This window comes from Myotis daubentonii, chromosome 18, assembly GCF_963259705.1.
Source record: "Myotis daubentonii chromosome 18, mMyoDau2.1, whole genome shotgun sequence".
Lineage (NCBI taxonomy): Eukaryota > Metazoa > Chordata > Mammalia > Chiroptera > Vespertilionidae > Myotis > Myotis daubentonii.
Genome location: NC_081857.1, coordinates 40,943,974 through 40,969,450, shown reverse-complemented (window position 1 = coordinate 40,969,450; position 25,477 = coordinate 40,943,974). Strand labels below are relative to the sequence as shown.

Genomic DNA, 25,477 nt, shown 5'->3' with positions numbered 1-25,477 from the left:
GAGAACAATATTCATGTTGTTCTAGCCTTTGATACACTTTGACAGAATATTTAGTAAGATACAATTACATGATAACCAGAAACACTCAGTAAACATCACAAAGTGAAAAGATCTGTAGAATGTGACGTCATTCATTGCAATTTTGTTTTCATAGGAATTGTCATCAATGTGTGTATCGAGAAATGATTTCAACATAAGCTATGTCTCTCAAAAATGCACCACATTCTCACATGAAGAAAGACAGAGAAAACTCTCACTTACAGGAGGGCCTTTTGGTCCTGGGAATCCAACCGGACCCTGAGGTCCTTGAGGGCCCTGAAAGTCAAGAGCAGAGGGGACACTTGAGAACGCGCCTTACAACACGCCTTGACACCTCGCGGGTGCGTCTACAGATGAAGCACACGGAGCACATAGCTTCTTCCCCACGCTGACGACTATGGCAACACGCGAGATCGCCTGTGCTCAGCGAAGAGCGAAGGGGATGCTTTCTCACACGATTCAGCACCCAGAGCCACAGGGCACGTTCATAGTAAAGGTGTAAGCCAGGGCTGGGCCAGGAAGTTCCACAGACGCGCTGCTTTGAACATTAGCTAGAAACAGCCGACAGGAGGATATTTCAATTCCAAATCCCCCAAAAGAAAAATTCTTTTTTAAATGGACTTTCTACATATTCTGACTCTAGTCATATAAACTAGAAGGAAACAAATAAGTGATTTCCTCAAAAAGACCAGAGAAGATGCCTTTAACTAATCCCTGTACTTAAAATAGGTTACTTTTGAAGATTGTATCTCATTTTACTTCCTCAGAGAAAATAAAGATGCAATACTGGGTCTTTATAATATTTCACAAAAGAGTGTTGACTATTCTTTTTGAATTAATCAAAAGAGTTTCCAGGTGCGGTAAAAAATAAAGACTCTGTAAAAATAGTATTGAAACTCAATGAGAATTGCCAGATAAAATACCCAGTGTCTAGTGAAATTTGAATTTTGGATAAATAATGAATAATTTTAATATGTCCCAAATATTTCAAGGGACATAATTATGTTACGAATTATTCATTGTTTATGTAAAAGTTCAACTTAATTGGATGTCTCACTTATTTTATTTATTTTGATTTTGTTTTGTTTTTGCTAAATCTGGTCATCTCAGATCCAAATGAATGCTGTATTAACCAAGTCTTTACTAACAGGCACCTCTGAGCTGCAAATATTTGAGTATGAGTGATCATATTTGACTTGTAGGATATACTATATTTTTATATTATTTCTATTATTTTTCAGTTGTGTGCCTAAGATGTAATTAAACAGTTCATTATAAAAATTCTTTGCAGAGAATGAGGGTACACTAGGGAGGAAATGTCACACTAACTCCATAGAATACAAGAAATATGTTCTATATGTTTAAAACATGTATAAATGTTCCTTGGAAAAAAATTATTTTGGATCAGCCTTTAAATTTATCTTCAAAATATCCTCTTCTTGTTCTTGAAGTGTTTTCACAATTACACATAAGCACGCTATTGGGTCAGTGTTGTGCTCCAAAATAAAATTGTGAAGACATGGTTGATCATGAAATGTTGGGAAGCACAAGTAATACGTAAAGAAAAACTAGTTTGTGCTTTAAAGACAAAATTCCTAGTTGTGCTACAATTTCTTAAATGCTTCCACTCCATTCAGTGAGTCAGCCATCTTAATTAATTTGACTGTATCTTCTTATTAACATGACTTGGTCCATAAACAATTTCAAAATGTATGTATTATTTATGAGCTCAAATTGTACAGGATGGACTTAATTTGAGGATAGTTCATCAACAGTGAGAAATATTTGGTAGGAAGTTTAATTTAGTTAAATATAAACCAAAGCTGGAAATGACTACAACTAAGGATTTATTCTTTTGTCTCATCTGCTGACATTTGTCACAAATACCAACATTATTCCAAAAAAAATTTACTTATTCTCAGTTTTAAGTTATACATTGTAGGATAGTTCTGTTTTTCTTTTTGTGAAACTTCTTTATAAATTTCAAAAAATAATATAAAAATATGTCTATGATTGCATAATACTAAAAATAATTATAGAATATTTAAAGTGAGTCTAATTTCTTTCACAGTAATTCAATTTAATATTTAAAATTCTTTCAAGAGGATAGCTTTTCAAAATCTGACTACAAAAATGATCCTTTTCGCCAAAAAACTAAAATAAAATAAAGGGCATGCTTAGTCCTGTGGATTTAGCTTGAGTTTACATCATTTGGAAATAAGTAGTTTTCCATTCACTGGAACAGATGTTTTATCTTGATGTGAGTGCATATGGGTGATTTAATGGCCGCGGGGAGCTTGCATTGTACCAGCATCATGCTGCTGGCCAGCTCCACGGACATAATGAGGATCAATGCGTAACATAAAGTGAAGGAGGCATCACTGTTACGCGTCTACTTAAAAGAAAAAAAAATTTGGCTTGAGTTTAAGAGTGACATCTTGGACCAATTACACGTGTGATTTCTCTCGTTTCTGTGACAAGATCAGTAGCGTTTAACCTGTGTGCAAAAGAAAGATGAACCCTGGCCGGTGTGGCTCAGTTGGTTGGGCGTCATCCTATGATCTCGGAAAGGTCAATGGTTCGATTCCCTGTCAGGGCACACGCCTGGATTGTGAGCTCCATCCCCAGTAGGGGGTGTACAGGAGGCAACCCCGTCCATGTTTCTCTCTCTCTCCTTCTCCCTTCCTCTCTAAAAATGAATAAAAATATTTTTTTAAAATAGAAAGATGCCGTACCCAGTTGGCTCAGTGGATAGAGTGTCAGCCTGTGGACTGAAGAGTCCCAGGTTTGATTCCAGTCAAGGGCATGTACTAAGGTTGCAGGCTCCTCGTCAGGGCTCGTGCAGGAGGCAACCAATCGATGTGTTTCTCTCACATCGAAGTTTCTCTGTCTTTCCATCTCCCTTCCACTTTCCCTAAAAGTCAATGGAAAAATATTCTTGGGTGAGGATTAAAAAACAAAAAGTAGGAAGATGAAGCTTTCTTTTAGAGGAGTCAGTTAAAGACTAGGAATGTTTCAGCTCTCGCTGGATTTTGTGGACGGCCGTGGAAGTGTGCTGCAGACACGTGTTCCCTTTCCTAGAAATGTAATCACTTGCAAAATCTTCGAATCGATTCTATCTGATGTGCCGTCTCATACTTACTCTCTCGCCAGGAGGGCCTGGGGGGCCGTCACCGCCCGAAGTGCCCTGCCAACAACAGAAGGAAAAACAAAAACCCGGTGAGAGTCCTGCTCCCAGCATCGTCCCCGGACGGAGCGCTTACAGCGAAGCCCGAGGAGACAGGCGCGGACAGTACCTTGGGACCCGGCTTCCCGGTGGGGCCTCGCGCTCCTCTCGAACCCCGAGGACCCTGCGGGGGGAACAGAAGACCATGTCGCTCTCACGCCACACCAGAGGCGCCGGAGACATTGTTATTCCTGGAGAAAATCATCTTGGAAAATTAAGTCCGAAAGGAAAATGTGGATTGGGTGTAAGGTACCCACCGTGGGACCGCGCTGCCCGCGAGGGCCTGGCTTGCCCGCGACGCCCTGCAAAGACAGTTGAGACAGGGTCAGGGTTGGTGGGCACAGGGAGCCGCGTCTGGGCTGGGAGGGGGCCTCGGCAAGGACATTACACTAGCGAGGCCAGAGCAATAGACGTGAGCATCGTACCCGGGCGCCTTTCTCTCCGTTGGCCCCTGGGAACCCGGGAAATCCAGTGGAACCCTGCAAAGATGAAAACAAGAAGCATGAACTTGGTAGCTGACATTTAACCACAAGCGGGAATCTTGGGGAACACAGTGCTTCTCACAAGCTGGTCATATTTAAATGAAAAGTGCATCTTTAATGCGCATACAAGCTCCACCCATGTATTTAAGGACAAACTTACAGGGGCATCAGCAATCCTGGGGGCATTGGAAGCATGAACGGATAAAACAGATTTTTAGTTTTTTACTTTCGGTAAAATCATGAATCAAATATGTCATTTCTCATATTAGAAAAGAGCAACTACAGACAATGGGCATTTTATAGTCAGTAAATGGTTAACGTCTAACTCTTCATACTTGCTTCAACTCTGGAGAAGACTCCTAGGTTTCAATATGAATAATCAAATATTAAAATGAGCACTTTATACTATATTGTCCTGAATTAACACTCTGGGATGAGTCTACACAGCACTCTTCTTTGAATAATTTAATTCCTTTAGAACTGGATCAAGTCACAGACACCAAATCTCCCTCCACCTTTCCTGTGTGATGTCTGACTAGTCAGAACTAGCTGAGCTCTAAGGCAGGCGGGCCAGTGTCACAGTCCTGCTCTGGGAATTTCAAAGGCATAAATTCAAGACTTGTCTTTGTCATGCATTCACCTAAAAAACTTGGGAGTGTTACTTATTCTCCTTGAACAGAGTTGTTGTTTTCTCTTATGCGAAATGAGGCCAGGCAACAGCTTACAGGTACTAGGGAATTTGGGGGAGATTGGGATTGAGGAAGGCAAGGTGTAAAACTGACAATGAGCCCGGCCGAGGTGGCTCAGTGGTAGAAGCGTCAACCTATGAACCAGGAGGTCACTGTTCAATTCCCTGTCAGGGCACATGCCCGGGTTATGGGCTCCATCCCCAGTAGGGGGTGTGCAGGAGGCAGCTGATCAATGATTCTCTCTCATCATTGATGTTTCTCTCTCTCCTCTCCCTTCCTCTCTGAAATAAATTATATATATATATATATATATATAAAATGACAATGACAGCAATAAATGGCTAAAGATGTAATAAGCACAGTAAAAACGTTATGTCATTTCCTCTACAAACGACCACACTTTAGAAATGAACTGCACCCTAGTTCCCCTTTCTCCTGGTGCACATGTCCAGACTTCCATCTGCTCAGAGATTCCTGTGAGCTCGACTGTGGCTGTGGCCTCAGTACTGTCTCATGAGATAGAGCAGATTAGGGCTCCAGTCCGTGCTGTTCAACTTGCTAATTATCAGACCAGGGGCGGGGTAGAGGGTGAGCTCCCCAGGACTCACTGTTCCCATTTGGACCATCGTGGGGATTAAATGCAACAACGATGAAATGCCCATCGAAGAGTAGAAGTCGGTCCTGTTGACACGTGCCCCAGGCACGAAAGGAAGTATAATGAGCCTTCTTTGACTGGAAGACACTTTCTGCTTTTTTTTTAATCCGCTCATTCGGACTGAAATACCCCTGAATGTTTCTCCACGTGGTAAACGGCTGCTCTGTGTCAGAAAAACCTGGAGCGATTGCTGACATCGCGGAGCGCCAGGTCCCACGCGGACCTTTGACTCAGGAATCCGCATGATTAACAGTTTCTCCAGGTCACACGTGCAGAATGGAGGCTGTCAGTTCCCATTTCCTCCCCAAGTCAGGAAAGCGTGCAAAGCCAGTGGCAGCTGATGGTCAGAGCACTAACCCGAACCCGTTTCCCACTAGATCTCTGACGCCCACGGAGACGACTATGTCCGACCCTAGGACTAGCGCTAGGACGCCTAATGTTCACAGCATGGGGGAGGGGTCTGCAAATTACATTTCTGAAGGCTTTCAAAGCCTCTTTTCTTTCTCTACAGAGAATCAGATAGTTGTGTCTGGTGCAGTATTACTTTGTGATACGCTGGGAATTTGATAAGCGAGTATAACTGAATATGGAAATAATTTACTTCTATCAGATTTTATTTGGGGACAAATATTCACTCCTGTCCCAAGCGGCATAGATAGGCAACACATTTAGAGAAACTCCACTAAAACAAATGGCTCTTATGCATCAATTTCATTTTTAATCAATTTATTTTCTTAGATAGCTTCTGCTCTAAGAAATGTATGGGAAACAGACAAAAATGTCCAATCTAACAACTGGGCAGTTTGTACTAAATCATTCTTTCCTTTCTCACGGAAGGAATTACCACCAAATATGTACGTTCCACACAGAGACATCATCTGCTTTTCGATAGAAAAAGAAACAGCAAGCAAAAGGTCAAAAGTCAAAGGTTAAAGGCAAAAAAGGCTCAGTCAGTGTGAAATGTAAAAATTGTTTTAAACACTGTTTAACTATCGAAGTGTCCTGTCTTAAAATAGATGTTACTTTTTGAAATAGCTACCTATCACTTTATAGTACACAGGATGAGTGCATCTTTTAATACCCACCAAGATTTTGCTAGTAAGATACTGGATACATTATATTGTCTAATTATAGTCTTTAAATTGCTTGAAGATCAGCAAGATTTAAATCTATTTAAAATTCACTGGCTTCCACATACAAAAGTTATCTTTGAAGTTATCTTTGATCTTGGATGTGCCAATCATTTTTTATTGTAGAACTGAGAAACATAAATGGTTTCCGAGCATAGAATAAAATGTATGAAGAAAAGTTATAGAAAATAATAAAGACTAAAATTTCAAACATTTAAGCTAGAGAGTCTCATGTGTATTTAGCAACCTTAACATAAAGGAAAATGTTTGATTCTGCTAGAAAGAAACACTTCTCTGGTCATGCTGAAGCATTTTGCTAATCCTAATAATAAAACCCCAAACTCAAAGAATATTGAACAGAGAAGTGACCTGTGAAAAACAGCAAAACATAAGCATGTCAAACTCATAAAAGAAAATTCAAATAACATGACAGTTTCGTGTTTTTAAATCAAAGCACCAGCATAACTGCAATTCACCCTCCGAATTTGATCAGTAATTCTGGGAGTAACCTGAGGAGAGCTGAACCCCAGGGCTGTGCCAGGAATGTCTTCTCTCACTCCTAGCACTTGTGAGAAATGCTGGCATTTGAAAAGCAGGTACCTGAGAGGCAGGACAGGGGAGCAGGGATGGTAGTTAATGGGAAAATTCCTGATCAGTGCTTGAAACACAGCCACAGACAGTGAATGATGCCTGGATTATTTTAAAATCAGAGCCATAGGACTCTTACTTTACCAGGCTCAAAGGCTCATGTTCACCTCCTACTACAGAGGAAATAGGAATTACCCTATATAATAAAAGAGAAACATGTAAATTGACCATCCCTCCACTACACTCACCAGCCAATCAGGAGTGACTATGCAAATTAACCCAACAAAGATGGCGGGTCAATTTGCATACACAGGCGCCAGGCAGAGAGCAGAGTGGGAGAGCCGGCAGAAAGTGGAGTGGCTTGGGGAACTTGGCTCCCCAAGCTGCCAGATGGAGAGCAGAGAGGGAGAGCTGGCGGCTTGGAGGACTTGGCAGAGTGGGAGGCCACGGGACGTGGAGACAGAGCAGGAAGGGAAAACCAATAGCTCGGGGAGCACCAGGAATGCAGAGAATTGTAGTTCTGGTGGCATATGGATCTCCTAGACCAGTGGTTCTCAACTTGTGGGTCACGACCCCTTTAGGAGTCTAATGACCCTACGAAACATAGGGGTCGCCTAAGACCATCGGAAAACACATATATAATTACATATTTTTTTGTGATTAATCACTATGCTTTAATTATGTTCAATTTGTAACAATGAAATTGGGGGTCACCACAACATGAGGAACTGTATTAAAGGGTCGCGACATTAGGAAGGTTGAGAACCACTGTCCTAGACACTAGAGCAAAGTGAGCCTAGAGCAAGTTACTGTTGTGGTGGGGGATGGAGAGAAAGCAAAGGTGAGAGACATAAGTAAAATCAGAGTGTCTAGGAAAAAATTAAAGAGACGATATCCTAAAACTTTCAGGAAATCTCCACCAATGAAGCAAAGAAAAAAAAAAGCCTCTATTATTCTGTGAGCAACAAACCAAACTGAGTTGAGGTCTCAATTTGCTCATATGATTGCAAAGACAGACAGAAATTCCCAGATTGGAGAGGGTGCAGGTCAGGCTGAGGGACTCCCACACCCCCCGGTGCACGAATGCCGTGCACTGGGCCTCTAGTAATATGTATAGTATGTATTTTCTAGAAAATAATTTTTCTAGGAAAATTACAAGACCACACAGTAAGCCTCAAATAGTGCTGTCCCATGACGACGAGAGCCTGTTTGCACATTTGCGAGGGGAAAGGACATTTCCTTCTCCCACTGATTATTTGTGAAGCTTATTAATAGATAAATGTTTGGGGATTGTTATATAATTAGGATTTATTTCTACCTACTATACCTGTCAAGCCTGAATGGGTCAAACAGAGATGGATGTTAGATAGACAGACAGATAATCTCATGGGTATTTAACAACCTTAATATCAATAACAAGAATTTATATATTAACTCGTTTAACCACTTGACTGTATCTAGTCAATGCAACAAGTGCAGCCGTAACGACGTTCTATAAATTAGCTTGAGAAAAATTAGCACACCATGGTAAACATGTATTTTTAAAACCATCTATGTTTATCCATAACATACATATACTTCAATGAGAAAAATATAGCATTTAGGTGGCGTAGGGGGTTGAATGGTGCCCCCCCCAAAGATATTTTGCCATTTTGCCATGGAAGCATGGAACAGAGAGATAAATCTCAGAGGGAAGAGGGGTGGGGAGGCAGGAAGAGATTAACCAAAGAATGTACATACATGTGTGCATAGCCCCTGGGCACAGACAAGAGGGTGGAGGGAGAAGGCCTGGGGGGGGGGGGTGCAGGGTGGAGGAGGTCAATGACAGGGGGAGGGGGGGACATCTGTAAACTTTCGACAATACAGATAACCTTAAAAGAGTAATAAATGCATTAAAGTAGATAGGCTTACAAAGGGAAGCAACTGCGCTGAAATACAGTTACCAAAAATTTTTTTTAGATTATGATATGGTAATCTATGTGCATCTTTGATAGCACACATTAAATTACAAGATCTAACAGGCCTAATAATAATTTTGAATGAATGGAAGTGAAATTTCAAGATACTGTCATATTATATGCCCCCCCCCCCCCAAAAAATAAATAAAGGTAAACAATTTTAACTGTTTCTACAAAATGTTAGTAAATACACTCTAAAAACCAAGCTAATTACTTTACCTTTGGACCTTGTCTTCCTGGGTACCCAGGCAATCCTGGAACACCAAGTTTCCCCTAAAGTTAAAAAAAAAAATTCTAGGTTGAATTAAGCTTAAATGATCATTTTAGTCATTTTTCTAGAAGGACCACATATTTGTCACTAGAAAGAAAGATCTGCAAGTTTCTGCCACACTTTCATTCTCTGTCTTCATCTGAAGAGGAAAAAGGACGCTTCAGACATGTTTCCAATGTGCCCACGGTCACACCCTCCCCTGTGCTGCCCGAGTGACAGGCCCTCCCTGGGACACAGAGCCCAGGTATGTGAGGGCTGGGAGCCTTGGTGGGCTGTTACCCGGAGTAAACACCTGAGCTCCTCAGCATTCCATGTCACTGAAAGGTAGATGATTTCGATTAGAAAGTTCATCCTTTTGATAAAAGTATTTCGTTCTCACTGTAAATATAAAGCCAGCATTCACAAGTTCTTTACCCTTTTCTCACTGAATAAGTAAAAAATAACTATATTAAAGAAATTCTTCCCCAATTTTGAGCAGTTTCTTCTTTTTCTCTCTCAAGTATCTACATCAGGGGTCCTCAAACTACGGCCCGTGGGCCACATGCAAATACAAATATTGTATTTGTTCCCATTTTGTTTTTTTACTTCAAAATAAGATATGTGCAGTGTGCATAGGAATTTGTTCATAGTTTTTTTTTTAAACTATAGTCTGGCCCTCGAACGGTCTGAGGGACAGTGAACTAGCCCCCTATTTAAAAAGTTTGAGGACCCCTGATCTACATCAATAAATATACATAGGTTGCAAGTTATAGCTAAGTAATGATTTCTGTGGAGTGTTAACTCCTGCAGGTGGTCGCTTGTATATGCAACTATGTTGTTCTCATGCAGTGAGATTACATCTCCATGTAAGAAATGCTAAAACCAACAGATAAATAACAGTGGTGTTACAAATATTTGGAGGATGAAAATGCTATACTAACAAAAAATGGCCTCCCTAGAAAACCATGAACTTAAAAATCATAGATGGAGAGGACACTAAATTAAATAGATGACTAAAAGGTGTCTGTGGGATTTTACTGTGATTCAGTTTTCTTAAGATCTTATGAAAGGGCACTTTATAAAATATGTGCCCAAGTCTTACACATTAGACGCACATAGCATCAGTCTTTCATATGTACGTTTAGACAAAATAAAAACAAGTCTAAGTTACTATGTCCTACGTTAAAAGATGAGCAGTACTTAATGAATGGGGTATTTTACTAGATGAATCCAGGTAAAAAATTAGGATTATAGTTCTGACCTTTCCTTTATAGACTGAGCTAAAGAGTGGTCTGATTGCAGGTCAGCCCTGCACAGATGGACAATAGGCAGACAAGCCCTGAGGGCACTCGGCGATGTTTGCAGAGAATGAAATCACCTAGCAACGCGTTCCTGTCGCTAAGCGGCTCGCAACTATGTATGGATGTGCTTGAATTGAACAGGATCCTCTAGACTCCCGACAGGGGTCATCAAAAGCACTTGTCAGTGACACGGAGCATTTTCTTCAAGGGCATCTGTGGACGGAGAGTTGCTCACTGACCTTCTCTCCTGCTTGACCGGAAGGACCGGGGTCCCCAGTGGGACCTGCTCGACCTTTGGGGCCTTCAGGGCCATCTTCTCCTCTTGGACCTAATTGACCAACTTCTCCCTGAAACGCAGAGTAACAGCATTTTTGAAACTTAAAATAGATTGGAGATTGAATGGCAGAGATTATCGCCTATCAGAACGTCATCTTCTTCACCTCCTGGCCTGTTTGCTCATGTTTTATCTATGATAATGAGGCTTGAACGTGTTGGACGTTAATTAACAAACAACTGATATAGTTTGACACTGGACAACCTACAGAAGCCCATGCTACTATGTATCATATTAAATTAATTTTAATGCATCTGTGTTGCAGAATGAAAGAGAAAAATAAGAATCAAGATTAAATAATAATAGGGTGGTAGGAGATGCCAGCCCCATTATACCACTTTGTCATAACAATTATTTTGACCTAAAGGCAATTGAGAAGCTGATATATGCAATAAAAGATGGTATGCCATACAACTGTACACTTGAAACCTATATGATTTTTTAACCAGTTTTCCCCTAATAATTTTTTTTTTTTTAAATTCTCTGCCTGCTCCTTAATTGCCTAAAATAAAGACTTAAATTTGCAAAGGCGTCCTTCCTCCCCTTACAACCAGAAAGGACAGGAGGTAATCACTGGAGACAATGAGTCCTTTATCGACCTGGAGCCAGAAGCAGACAGCAGGGGTTTCTACAACATATTTTACTAAAGAGCTGTTCATGTCTCTTTTATGTGCTTCCAACTATCTGCAGTCCCAGGAACTCAAAGTCCTCTTCCTGTGTCTCCTCACTTCTCTAAAAATGTATTGTTCCCTTTCTAAATGCTTTCTAAGCCAAAGTTCTAACCACCCCTTTGAGCTACTACTAGTCATTACTGAGTGCTCCCAGGTGTAAACATGATGCACCAGCTAGCAAACTTCTTATTTTCTCTTGTTAATCCCTCTACTGTCAATCTGACTTTAAAGGGCTCCAGCCAGAGAACCTAGCAGGAGAGTAGGAAAAAATACTTGTTCCTCTCTGACAATAGCAACTTTGGAAATCACTGTGTGGAATATTTTAAAAAGTTCTCCATTTTAGACGTGGTTTTCATCTGCACTGGGTACTAGGATATGAAAGGTGTAGCCACCATCCTGGGAACAGGCTTTATATGAACTTTAGGGAACCAAATGTTCTACAGTTTGCTTCTTTTTCAGATTGATTAGGTACTATTATGTTAGTTATTAAATAAATCTTCCCAATAAAATGTTAATTTACTTCAGGTGACTCTCATTTTTGTTTGTTTTCTAGACATTCATTATCAGAAAAAAGGGTTTTTTTTAGTCAAAAATTCAAAACCACCATATAATACAAATTCATACAAGTTGTGGGTATATAGGTTCCAGGCAGCATAGCTCACTACATACAACTAAATTGAGAATAATTACATTATGTTACTTCTTTCAAGCAATTTTATCGATTTTTAAAAATGTCTATAAATATGGAAATTTAATAGAACACCTAAAAGACAATTGATATTATCTTCACAAAGATTAAAACACCTAACTTTTATATAAAAACCACTCATGCATATAATTGTATGTACTAATGGAAATTTTCTTTTCACTTACTCTGTCACCTTTAAGACCCATGTCACCTTTGAATCCTGGGAAACCATCTTCACCCTAAAATACAAGTAATAAAACAGGTGTTTGAATATAAAATATGGCTAAGTACAATGTAAATACTGATAATTAGGGAAAATTCTTCTGAGAAATGTGCATCCTAGTTGTAAAACTTCCTCCTCCCTATTCTAACCCTATGCCCAGTATCCTTCCATTTTCCCATAATTAATAAAATCATCAAATAATTTTCTAAGTTAATAAAATACATAAAATAATTTTTAAATTTTGGAAATATTTTACAAATGTGTCCATTAAATTTTATCTATCTTATGGAGGATATAACCATTCTCTATGACAACATGTATTCTGTGCTACTTGAAGAAAAAGTAAATATTTATATAATTATCATTTAAAAACTTTGGATTATCAAAAACAATGTCTTTACCCTCCATTTCTAATTTATACTGAATAATTCCGTATCATGCATTTTGTAGCACGAGCTTTAGACAAATGCTTTCCAGCTCAACATGTTCTCTAATCGCCTCTTTTCAGGTGGAGAGTAAGCAAATCAATATTCCCCTTTTTCTGTAAACACAGTTTGCTCACTGACGCATCATATGCACAGACCAGTGTTGCTGAAATGCGGGCATCCTTTAGCCAAGATAGGAGAAATTTTGGCTATAAAAATATGTCCTACCATTCTTTAGTGAACTCTAAACTTTTCAGAAGCATCACAACCTAATCCTCTCCTAATTTCAGGAAAAATAATAAATTCTGAACAAATCATTATTCATATATTTAAAACATTAATTGAGCAATTACTCCTTTCAGAGTACTGTGGAGTATTTTGACGTTTTTATTTTACCAATAAAACGAAGGTAGAATATTTGGGCTAATTTTGGTACAAATGGAGTAACATGGTTGTTTGGAGAAAAGATGTGCTGGTGAAGATGATGATGATGATGGTGGTGGTGGTAAAGATGATGGTGGTGGTGGTGGTGGTGGTGGTTTTGTTACAGGATCCCAGGGCAGGAGGAATAGGGAAACTGAGACAGAAAGTTCAAACAAGGCCAAACAGCCTGGGCAATGTGCAGCCAGCTTGTAGCTAACCAGCCATTACCTTCCCCAGCCAAGGTCACAGAACAAATGGTTAAAAGCCTCCCTAAGGAGAGAATGCAGAGAGGGAGGCGGGGGGGGGAGCATTTTTACTCCCTGAGAGAAGCCAGCAGCCTCAGGTTTGGCAAGATAGAGGTGCCAGGTGCTTCTCATGAGTTCTGGAAAGGCCACAGCAAAGTTAAAAAAAAAGACCCTGAGAATTAATCTGCATCAAACAGTCAGCAGAGGAGTTCTGAAGCCACAGACGGGAGGTGTATACCGCCTCGGACCCCCACCCAACTGCTCTTCAGTTTAGCTGAGAGCCATCTGCGCTTCCCGCCAGGTGTAGAGGTTTGCTTGCTTTGCTTCTGCTTTTTACAATAAAGGTGCACGCTTTAATCGCTTTAATCAGTTGGCTTTTCACAACGCAGTCAAGGTCTCTCGTATGAATTCATTACATGAAAAGCGCCCTGGCTGGGGCCTGTCCTGTCTGGGGACACCCCTCCCGTGGGTGAGCGGGGCCTACAACAGATTTGAGGCAAAAAGGGACTGGAGAGGGGGCGGCTGATAGCTTCCTGAGTAGAGAATCAATCGGTTCGACTTGCTGGTTTGAAAAAAGGCCAGTTCAAGGCAGTACGAGAACACGGACATACTTCCGCGTCCCGCTGCCACATGCCCTCTCTCAACCACAAAACTGGGCAAATCCAGTTTTACCTTCCTCCAGCGGGCGCGGGCGCACGTGCCTAACCGTGCCCAGGCTCCCCGCCCCACACACACAGGTGAGCTAGATCCTGTCCAGCTGGCTCTCACCTTTGGTCTTGAATCTCCGCACTTCCCGCACCCAACACTGGGAACTGGGGTCTAGAAACTGAATGGTCTGCTTTTCCATTGGTCATCCCGCTTTGGTTACCGCTCACACACACTGCAAATCACCTTCTCCGTCCACCCGGGGACACGCTGCCCGCCCGCCCTCCCTTCCTCCCTCCCTCCCTTCCTACACCAACTGCATGTATTACAAGTTACTAAGCTCCAAGGCACATCCGTGGCTGCTAAGGACAGACACGCGGGAAGGACACACAGACGGACTCTCCGCGCCCGGCACCGGCTCCGCGGCTCAGAAGCAGCCTCGCTCCAACAAAGCAGCAGCAGAGGAGCCCGGCACGCAGGGCAATGGGAACAAACCCAACATTTTCCCTCAGGAACCTGCAACAGAAACACCCTGCCCCCCAACACCCCCTTTACCATCTGCAAACAGAACAGAAAAACAGAACAAGATAAAGAGGAGCCTTGGGCCGTCTGGGGAGAAGCGCACTGTGTTCCAGCACCTTCTTTTAGGCGCACCGCTGGCCTTGGCCAAAAGAAAAGCCCTTTTCCTGGGTGTTTTTCTCCTCCTGGAGAGCGAGTAACATTTACAGCAACACGCACAGCGGCAGCGTGGCGACGGGTGTTAACTCTGGACCGAGGCAAACGGCCTGCCACCAGGTAACGCTAACAACCATGATGCCAGTGGCCCAACCTCTCTCCGACTGCCCGACACACGCCAGCTCATCCTGCAGGCCCCCAGGTGCCCCCCCTTAGTTTCCAAATACAGAAACCCACGCGGAAATCATGTCTCTACACAATCATGTCAAACTCGGTTCCCGAGGCTGCCCTGCGTGTTCCAGGACCTCGCCATGTCCCCCCAGAACTCACCTCTCTGCCTGAACTGGTGTAACTGCCGCCCCCTCCATCCCGCTCTCCGCGGCTCCCAGGTCTCGCTCGTCCCACTAACTGGTGAAAGCCTCGTGCCCCGTTAACCTCCGAAGCTCCAGGGCCACTGCATTCCTGACCCTCGGTGATCAGGAGCTTCAACAGGCCTTTTCCAAACGAACATGTGCAGCCTCGCGTGGGCTTGGCGAGCTCTGCTGAGGCCCAGGAAACAGCAGGCCATGCTGGTCTAAGAGGCCTGAACCTGGGAAAGGGATCCAATCTGGTATCTGCCCAGGAAACAGCAGGCCATGCTGGTCTAAGAGGCCTGAACCTGGGAAAGGGATCTAATCTGGTATCTGACCAGGAAACAGCAGGGCATGCTGGTCTAAGAGGCCTGAACCTGGGAAAGGGATCCAATCTGGTATCTGCCCAGGAAACAGCAGGCCATGCTGGTCTAAGAGGCCTGAACCTGGGAAAGGGATCCAATCTGGTATCTGCCCAGGAAACAGCAGGCCATGCTGGTCTAAGAGGCCTGAACCTGGGAAAGGGATCCAATCTGGTATCTGCCCAGGAAACAGCAGGCCATGCTGGTCTAAGAGGCCTGAACCTGGGAAAGGGATCCAATCTGGTATCGGCCCAAAGCTAAGAGTTCCGATGGTGTAGATGTTTCCTTTAAGACGGAAGCTACTGTTCCCAACGTCCCCGCCAGAGAATCACCTGTGGAATTAGGGCTCTCCCTGCCCCCATGCCACTGGGCAAGCAGGCCCTTGGGAACGACCACGTGACCTCCCACTGACCACTGTCTCCATCAGCTTTCCCCCAGGAGCCAGGGAGCCACCCGGGGGGCTGAGTTTCCTGGAGAAAGGCTGCCTCCGGGCTCCCCATCAGGGGCCAGGCTGCAGTTCCGTCCAGGCAGGGCTGGTGTGGGTTTCGTTGTGTGTTTTTAAGAGACCTGGATGCTGTTCGTCTCACCTGTGCTTTCCCTACGTTCACAAGTAGAGAAGCAAATGAGATGACTGGAATTCTTGGGTATCCATACAATAAATGGCTTTCTTAAAACAACGGCACTACCAAATTCTGAGACTTCCAGTCCTAAAATGGTCAGGTCTGAATTAATCTTAAGCACAAAAAAACCCAGAGTTTTAGATGATGTGTAAAGGAGGAATTCACCCAACCCCAGGAAAAACATCTGAGTCTAAACAATAGCGGTTTTTAATTCTTGCCTCTTGACCTTTGGTTAACAGTGACTGTTGTTGTACGTAAAAGGAAAATAGTTTTGACTTCCTTTTTTATTTCTTATGAGAGAAATGGTTGATTATAATACATACTCAGAAAAAAAGTAATTAATATACATTAGGATTCATTAGGATTTAACGGTTCTTTACAAAGTTCTAAACTAAGAAGAATTCTTATCATTATAAAAAAGTTTTCAAAATTTATATAAATCTAGGTAATACACAACTAAATTAATATATGGTATGAATAAGAGATAGCAAAAAAAAAAGTGCCTTAGAGATTTGTTTGGACAGTATTCAGTCTCATTTTACAAACTTAGAATAAGGGAAAGTGACCAATCTAAGTTGACATGTGTGGTTACTACAACTAGAATCAGAACTCAGAACTTTCAACTCCAAGTTTACAATAGTAATCCTTTTCCTAGAGGTCTATCTGTTTCTTCTCAGACCATACAATAATCTCAAATTATCTTCCTGCATATAAGCAATATACCTTTATTTTTTTCCTGAGTAGACTTCTCACAGATAACGCATCATCTATCATTTTTAAAATATATATTTAACAGCTAGTAGCTCCATTTTGAAAAGGAAATGTATTTTAATAAACACTTTATAATTATTCAAAGTGTGTGTGTACATTTTGGGGAACACCTTATAGTTGCATACCTTGGCAATGCCTCCGTAAGTTACCTGTTTTATTTTTTTCAGAAAACTAAATTATAATGGATGTAATAAGTCCATCTCCTGTTATTTATTCCTTAGTGATATCAAATCCACTCAAAGTACTGTTGATAAAATTATGAGTAAGGGAATGAAAAGTCAAGTTGAAAACAACATTGATATTCCGTATATTTCTCACCAAATCTACCAACATTTGATAAGGAACCCCATATTTTTAAAAATATAATATTGTAGTAAGAAAACTCAATACTGACTCTGAGTGGTATCATTCAGTTTCAGCATAAGTGTTGAAGGATTTTTTTTTTTGGGGGGGGGGGCGGGGGGGAGCTCTACACTTATATTAAACATTTATATTTTTAAAATTTCAGTGTTAGGTTCTTTGTCTAAAGACAATTAAGCTGTAAATGTTCTATAGGAGATTCCACATTCTTTATTCCACCTCTGCCTGGTTTTAATCTTTATTTCCTTCTCTTTAATATTTCATCTTTAATTCTTTCTAACCTTTATTTCTGTCTCCTAATACTCAATCTTTCATTCCTCCTGGTTTTAATCTTTATTTCCTTCTCGCTAATTCTTGTGCCGTGCAAACACTATCACACAGGGAGTCTTTCTCTTCCCCAAGTGCTTTTCACTTTCGCCTTCTGCACTGAGCTTCAGTGTATGAATTTGGGGGATTTTAGTCAAGAAATAAACACTCCTCTGCTATGCATACAATACTGAACAACCCCTGCAGAAAATATATTTTCTAAAGGCCAATCTTATGATTTAGAAAAGTTAAATACATGTAATGCATCTTGTTTCTCTTCTGTAATTTGGTCCTCACTCCAGGTTATAAGAATATATATTTGTTAAGTTTTCAGAATACAAAGTATAAAATTATATTTGCATTTTGGGGACATAAGAAATCACAAATACTATTTGGCCAACAGAATATCTTAAGTGAATTTACATTTTTGATATAATGGATATAGTAACTGAAACCACTAAGCAAATTATAATTTACCTTTTCACCTTTAGAGCCCTTGAGACCTCTGACACCGTCTGCTCCCTGTGGAATAAATGAGAAAAGTAAGTGGCGATACTATTTTACATTGAAATTAAGCGATGTGGGAAAGACAGCACTTACCTTCACTCCTCTGGGGCCGGGGTAGCCAACAGGCCCCTGTGGGCCAGGCGGACCCTGAAACACACCCATTGGAAATTAAATAAGGAAACATTCCGAGACGGCTTATGTTATAATTTACCAGATAATCTACAAGAATATGCTCTTTCCACCACTGACATCCATTTCTTGGGTAGTTTATTTCTAAAGTCAGAAATGATAAATAAACCATGGGACTAGCCCTACTTATCCCAAACGTATCATGTCATATATTCATGCTAAAAATAAGATAAATATTGTGAGTATGTGAAGTAATGTAATAATTGTATAATTAATAACTAATTTTCTAAACCTGAAAAAAATCTGACCTCCTCAGTAGCTACAATGGACAATTGCAGATTAACCAAGAAGATCAATAATTTCTAACCAACAACTCTGTATAAATGTGTAGCGTTCACATCATTAAGAATATGATCAAAATGATGTCTTTTCTACAGCTAGTTCCATGGCACCAGTCTACATAAAGGAAACATATGTTATATATAATATACAATTTCTGCAGGAATGCTGAGTATTTTAATAAGAATCTAAAACTTACAATTCTAAATAAGAATGATCCTGCCCTTGCTACTATAACCCAGAACAGTATTAACACTGAATAAGTCTTATTTAGGTATTTTGATAATTGTTGCTCTTACAGTCCATCTCTGCTTAAGGCTTGCCAGAAAGTATTAAGTGATGATGAGGTTTGAGTGACATAAACAGTGTAACAATATTCAGTCGTTCTGGTCCAAGTTCACTATCATAATTCATGGTCATTTACTCCACATTTACTGCCTATGCAGAATGCGGATTTATTTCTGACCATGAGAACAATTTTAAAAAACAGAAAACGCAGTCTAACAAAAGGGCTAATACAACACTAAAAGTTACCTAATATGTATCTGTTTATTATATCCTAAACAAAACCAATTCTAGGAACATGCCATATTTAAATGGTAGCAAACATTCTTTTGGAAATGAAGACACGTTTACAGGTGGAGATGAATTAGTCTCTGGTCCTTATTTTCCAACAGTCATGTCCCTAAGCAATCATGCATCACACATGCATCACACATGCATCACATATGCATCGCCGAGATGACGAGCGCAGGCATGTTCTCCAGAGGAGAGGGAAGGGCGTTTCCAGGAGGCTGTGTAACGTACCAGAGCACCCTTATCTCCAGACTGGCCTTCTTTCCCAGGGTGACCCTATTTAGCAAGAAGATACACTGGTAAGACGCAAAAGGAAAGGCAGTACACGATACTGTTATATTTTATTTTCAAAATATTGAGATATTGTTATGTTTCAAAACAAATGGAACATTTTGCATCCATGTGCATGGCCTTAAATAACATTGAAAACTGTGGCATTTGGATAGAGGCAAGTTTTTTTCAGCTACATAATATATTTGAGAGAGCTTGGGAAAAACACATAAGATGATACATATTATTATTCATCAGTAATTCAACCTCAGTGTCAATTCGTCTTACATAATTAGATTTCAATCTGACTTCTATTTTGCATATTGATCAATTAATCAGACATGCATCTTCAAAAGGGAACTAAGGCTTGTGGGTGGGACCTTGAAAATGCAGCAAGCTCATAAATAATACTAATAGTATCAATAATCAAGTTATTGAAAATTAATAAATAAAAACGTGCAGCTCCATCACCATTATAATCAATAAACACAAATAGAGGCTGAAAGAAAAATGTACCGTAGCTCTGAGTGAGAAGCTGTAATATACAGAGAGGGAAGAACATCTGACTTTGGGTGGTGGGCAGACAGGACAATGTACAGACCCTGTATCATAGAGACCCACACCTGAGCCTATACGATCCTATTAACCAATGTCTCCCAATACATTTAATTTAAAAAAAGAGGTTTGAAGAGGAAAAAAGAAGCATCAATAACAAATTCTTAAGAATAACAACTGTAGAGATTACAGAATTACATTACTGATTGCTATGTAATAAACAGTGCAATATTTTTTAGAAAAGGAGGGACTCCCTGGAAATGAAGGAATGGTGAGGAAGCCCACCGGCCTCCTCTGAAAAGGAAGACAGGATGCAGGTGCTTTCTGTGGAAAGGAAGGGACGCCGTGAAGAAAGGTGTGACTGTGGCAAGGCTCAGAGCCTGGGGCAGAAAGGGCGTGGTGAGCCATGTGAGACTCTGAGCTGGGTCACCAGTTTCTCCAAAGACCACGGCAAACCAGTTAAGATGTTTGCCAGGGGAAGTGACACGGTGAAGGGTATTGGAGCTCCACGTTTAATTCCTGCCTCAGGTTGCTTGTATTCCTGAACTCATGAACCCCGTCAGGCACACGGAAGCTGTCTGTGAAGATAACAGGAGTGGGGAGCAGGGAACTGTTACTCACAGGAGGGCCGTCAGCACCCGGGAGGCCCGCGAGCCCAGGTTTGCCTTGAGGTCCCTAACCAGACAGAAAGAGAATGTGTTAGTTTCAAAAGTGAAAATGAGGAAAAGGCTGACTTTGTACATAGGAATCTACTACTGAGAAAATTCTTGAGTCACTGGTTTTTATACATAAGCCACACACACATAAATACTTTTGAACATATGATGTAGAAGAAATGGTACATAGAGATCATTAAAACCAAACTCAGCAGATGTAAAAAGAAACATGCTAATTTCGGGCCTGCTTACTGATCCTAAATGTTTAATTTTTAAAAATTTTTAAAATTTATCTTTATTGACTCACAGGAGACAGCTGGTCAATGATTCTGTCTCATCATTGATGTTTCCATCTCTCTCTCCCTCTCCCAAATCAATAAAAAGGTATTTTTTTTTTTTTTAAAGAACAAGGATATAGCAGGAATGCTGGGTGGTAGACATAGCTGAGGTGTTTCCATTCGCAGTGTTTAGGAAAGCCATGGTATTCATGTAGACCAAGCATGTCAAACTCAAAGGCTAACACGGGCCAAATAAATGAGACATGTAGCCCGAGTCCTGCGAGTTTGACATGCTTGATAGACTGATAGTGAAGAGTTTTACAAGACCTGACTTAAATCTCTACCAAACAACAAAAGATGAAAGATAACCTTCAACTTGAAAAATTTGATTTTATAACTAAAGGTTAATAACATCTCTTTTGAAACTTTCAATCCCCTTCACTAATGTGCAAAGTCACTTTTAGCTGAGTAATTGAACATTATGTAAGAACTATTATAAAACACTATATTTTCAATGAAAGTATTTTGAGTGTTACTGAAATTATCTTTTGCTATCATGACAATGGTCTTATTTCTTAAGAACAATATGTAGAGGTCTAGTGCAGACTATTCCATTAATTATTACAGGTGTAATACTTCTATGTATGGCAAGGACCCTGTGGGCATTACTGCACGAATGCTTGTTGTTGCTACATATTTAAGGGAACACTACAAATATTCGAACTCTCGTACTAGCCCTGGCGGGTAGCTCAGTTGGTTAGAGTGTCGTCCCCATACACTATGGTTGTGGGTTCCATCCCTGATCAGGGCACATATAAGAATCAACCAGTGAGCGCATCAATGAGTGGGACAACAAATCAATGTTCCTCTCTCTATCTATCTATCTACCTCCCTTCCTCTCTCTCAAACCAATTTAAAAGTTGATTGTGGCATAACTGTAAATTTACTAAAAATCATTGACTGTAGACTTAAAATGAATGCATTTTTATAGTATGAAATTATACTCCCATTAAAGCTATGTTTAAATTATATGTTCATAGAAATTAAAACTATATATAAGGGGGGGAGGCATTAGAAAGAGCAGCTGACACTGCTGTGACTACAGGGGACAGAAAGCAGCACTTAGGAAATCTAGCAGAGACGATCAGAAGGAAAAGACATCACTTTAATTAAAGATTCATTCTTATTTTGATCCAGGCATTGGGTTATTAACAAGATCATTTGTCATTTGTATATAAGAAATGGTGGCAATGATAACTTCACCATTTTCCCTTAATCAGATCTTGCCACAAACCCTTTGTCACAAGCAAACCTAATTACACTTCTTTAAATAATGAGAACGAAAAGGAGAATCAGAGAGAGAGAGAGAACGCTGACACACAGCAGAGCCGTTCAGAAATTAATAAGCTGAGCATGTCACATCTGGAAACTACCCAAATGGAAACCCTCAGAAATTTCCTGCTTTCAGTTCGGGGGCGCATGTACCCTCGTGGTTAAGCCCCAGATCAGTTCCTTATGGCTGAGCCCCTGATATCTTATCAATAACCCCCGTGTAAGGATGATGCCCAAACCGCCCGCCAGGCATCACTAGCCCCACAGACACTCACTTTTTCCCCCGGAGGGCCGATGGGACCTTGCGGGCCCGGGAGACCCTGTGTGGAGAGAATGCATCCGAGCGTCAGGGTCACGTCGCAAGAGCACACGTGGTAGAACAGTAAGTGATCAGCCCTCTGTTCCACAGGAAGGGAGGTAGCAGCATCTGCATCTGTCCTCTGCATTCCCCGGAAAGTTCCAGAATGCTCTGAGCTACTCTGTGGGCACTGGGGCTCTCGCAGGTGTGGCTGACCTGTGGGCCTCCCCCGAGCACCAATGACTCACGTTCCTCTTGCAAGAAAGAGGCCTCGGCACATTTGCTCCACGTTTCTGCTTTTAACTTACTTTTTCCGGTCACCGTTGACATTGAGTATGACCTTGCTTCAGCCCAGGTGTGCAGCGCAGTGGTCAGACAATCGCACACCCTTTACAGTGCCCCCCGCTATTCAGGTGGCCCCCTGGCCACAAGCATCGTCTTACCGTGTGTCCATGGTGTCCCCTGGGCTGCACCTGACCCCTCTGTGACTGTCCTATAGCTGCCCACCTGCACCTCTGACTCCCTTCACCCTTTCCCCCCAGTCGCCCACCTCCTCCCCTCCGCTCTTTTTTCTTTTTTAAGGGGGAAAGGACTTCTCTTCCCACTCTCACACTGCGGAGTTCTGAGCTGGATGTGGAAATTCTGTGGCTGCGAAAAGACACCCCCTCACCCCACAGTCTCAGGAGCTGCCCCCTCACTCACCTGCGGCCCGGGGTTCCCCTGCTGACCCGGGGGCCCAGGCTCCCCCTGCGGACCCTGCGTAGGAAAATAGGCAGAGACTGTAACAGCCATTTCGCATCACAGCTTTTTTTTTCCTTCTTCTCAGTTGAAAAATAGCCCCACATCCAGCCCCCCTGTGGACAGTCTGGGAAATCTTGCCAGGTCTGGCCGCCCGCGGCAGCTCATGGCCTTAGAGGATGCGGGAAGAAATCTTCATTTCAGATCTGGCCGCAGCAGGAGTCTGCGAGCCCGGATTTCGCAGGGATGCGCTACTCACGGACATGTTCCACGTACCATGTTGCCCTTCGGTCCTTGGGGGCCGTCGATACCTGCGATGCCCTTCAATGAAAGAACAAAATGTGTGTGATGTTCATCAGCTTAGATGCCACCCGCACATCAGAGACTGGCCTCCTCCTGGCCCCACCCCCTTGGCCCCGGGGGCTCTGATCAGCTCAGGACGGAATGGGGATGAGGAAGAAGGGGAGACCTGTCGGGCATCTGTTCCCAGAGGGGAAACCCACCAGCAGCCCCCACTGTGCGCTAGGAACCTGATAGGAACATCACAGGAGATAAACCACAAGCAAGAGCTGCCTGACACTGACAAGCAGCGGGGCTGGTCTTGGAACACCAAGCTGTTATTGCTCATATTTAAGGGTTTGAGGTTACACTGCAAACATGGAAGCTCTTGTACTAGCCCTGGCCGGTGGCTCAGGGGAGCTGTCTGCCGAAGGCTGCCCGGCCTCCCCATGTCACACCCCACGAGCTTTCCCTGGCAGCCCAGTGTGGCAGCCCCACCCCCACCACGGCAGCCCCACCACAGCAGCCATACTCACAGGCTGCCCCACAGGTCCTGGCGTGCCCCGCGGCCCCAGCAAGCCCCGAGGACCCTGGAAGGAAACAAAGGGAAGGCTCATCCTCCTAAGAAATGCGCCCCCAACAGGCCCCGCCTGGGAAGACACTGAATGTAATGCTCAGAGTAAAGAGACCGCACATCGTCTCTGAACTCACGGAAAGTGGCATTTAAGCCCATTTTCCGTGACACCTGGTCAGTGCTGATACTGACCCAGGAGCCAGAGTGGATAGCAGTGAGTCTTTGCTACAGAAACCGCGTACCTTTGTTTGTGTACATTTCCGTGGGAACCACTTGGGATATATTTTAAATAAGAAACAGCTTAATGCTTTAAGTATGTCACTGCCGGGTCCCTTCTGACTGCAATGGCGGCACAGAATCAGATTAAACCTCGTGTTTCTGCTCCACATGGAGCCGGACCCCGGTTCTCATCTGTTTTGCTTTGGGGTTAAGTCCATCCTGAGAGCATATCCCCGGAGGGAAAGAAGTTCCGGTAACCATGTACACAGATGATAGATACCATTTCCCTGAGATGTTTTAAAAATTATTTCTGTTTAATCTTAATCAACTTTCCTCCTCTCCCCTCCCCCTCCTCCATCTGTTGGGGTTTCCTCCCCTTGAAAAGTCAACACAACAGCTCACTGTTTCTCATATTCTCTCAGCTCTCCTGCCTTTGAGCCAACGGGCGCTATAAGTGGCGAATCATTTCTATGTAAAAGTCCAGATAAAGCAGGAAACGAGAATCATTTTTCCCCTAAATGGCTCCTTGCACAGAAAGAGTCATATTATCGTTTTAGGTTTACACAGACATCCCCTTCATGGGTGTAGGCCTGCCTCCAGTCTGGTTCTGTGATGAACTAGCGTTGGGTAAAGCTTCCCAATTCAGTTTTTTCACTCGTAAAATTCAGTGGAAGAAACTAGACTCTAGCATACTTTGTTCTTTTATCTGGCATGCTGAGCACTTCATGTTGTAGTGTTTTTCCGGTAATAAGCTTCATTGATCCTAAATGCCCAAATAGATTCCAGAGCTATTACTGATATTTTTTAAAAAATGAAACAAAACAATGAAACAGCAACCAAAACCAGATAAGGGTTTTTGTCTGACAAGATGTTATATTTTACATGTCTTGTCTCTCCAGTGTCTGAGAACTGATAACAGAAAAGCACAATGTATCCTTTAATTATTTTACATAATAATCACCTGGTTAATTAGGTAATTAATAGTCACCAGCCTTAGTCATTGACATTAGCGGGGGCAGCCCCACTCACTATCCCTCCAAAACGGGGTGTAATTTACAAAGAACGCAAGTTGCTTACAGCTTCCCCTGGGAGACCCCGCGGTCCGATTTCTCCGTCTTCCCCCTGTCATTGCAGAATGAGTGGGAGGGAAGCACCATTAGACAATGTGTCATTTCTACGCGATCTGTTCTCTTATGTCTAATTGTAAACATTTCCATAAAAAATAAAGTTGCATGTACCCTCATTCCGTCTTCGCCAGGAGGGCCGGGAGGGCCTTGGGGACCGCGTTCACCCTAGTAAATCAACACAAAT

At 42.2% G+C, this 25,477-nt stretch overlaps 1 protein-coding gene across 1 annotated transcript in view; it reads right to left on the bottom strand.

Moving 5' to 3' along the window:
- COL11A1 (collagen type XI alpha 1 chain) overlaps positions 1-25,477 on the bottom strand; it is a 143,226-nt gene that overhangs the window by 53,481 nt on the left and 64,268 nt on the right. Inside the window, exons 19-36 of the mRNA XM_059673716.1 lie at positions 25,405-25,458; positions 25,244-25,288; positions 23,910-23,963; positions 23,371-23,415; positions 23,059-23,112; positions 22,334-22,378; positions 20,414-20,467; positions 19,199-19,243; positions 18,017-18,070; positions 17,894-17,938; positions 12,197-12,250; positions 10,558-10,665; positions 8,987-9,040; positions 3,691-3,744; positions 3,523-3,567; positions 3,336-3,389; positions 3,182-3,226; positions 262-315 (exon numbers count right to left, since the gene is read on the bottom strand). Coding sequence (XP_059529699.1) covers positions 262-315; positions 3,182-3,226; positions 3,336-3,389; positions 3,523-3,567; positions 3,691-3,744; positions 8,987-9,040; positions 10,558-10,665; positions 12,197-12,250; positions 17,894-17,938; positions 18,017-18,070; positions 19,199-19,243; positions 20,414-20,467; positions 22,334-22,378; positions 23,059-23,112; positions 23,371-23,415; positions 23,910-23,963; positions 25,244-25,288; positions 25,405-25,458 — 963 coding nt within the window. The remainder of the gene's footprint in view (positions 1-261; positions 316-3,181; positions 3,227-3,335; positions 3,390-3,522; positions 3,568-3,690; positions 3,745-8,986; positions 9,041-10,557; positions 10,666-12,196; positions 12,251-17,893; positions 17,939-18,016; positions 18,071-19,198; positions 19,244-20,413; positions 20,468-22,333; positions 22,379-23,058; positions 23,113-23,370; positions 23,416-23,909; positions 23,964-25,243; positions 25,289-25,404; positions 25,459-25,477) is intronic.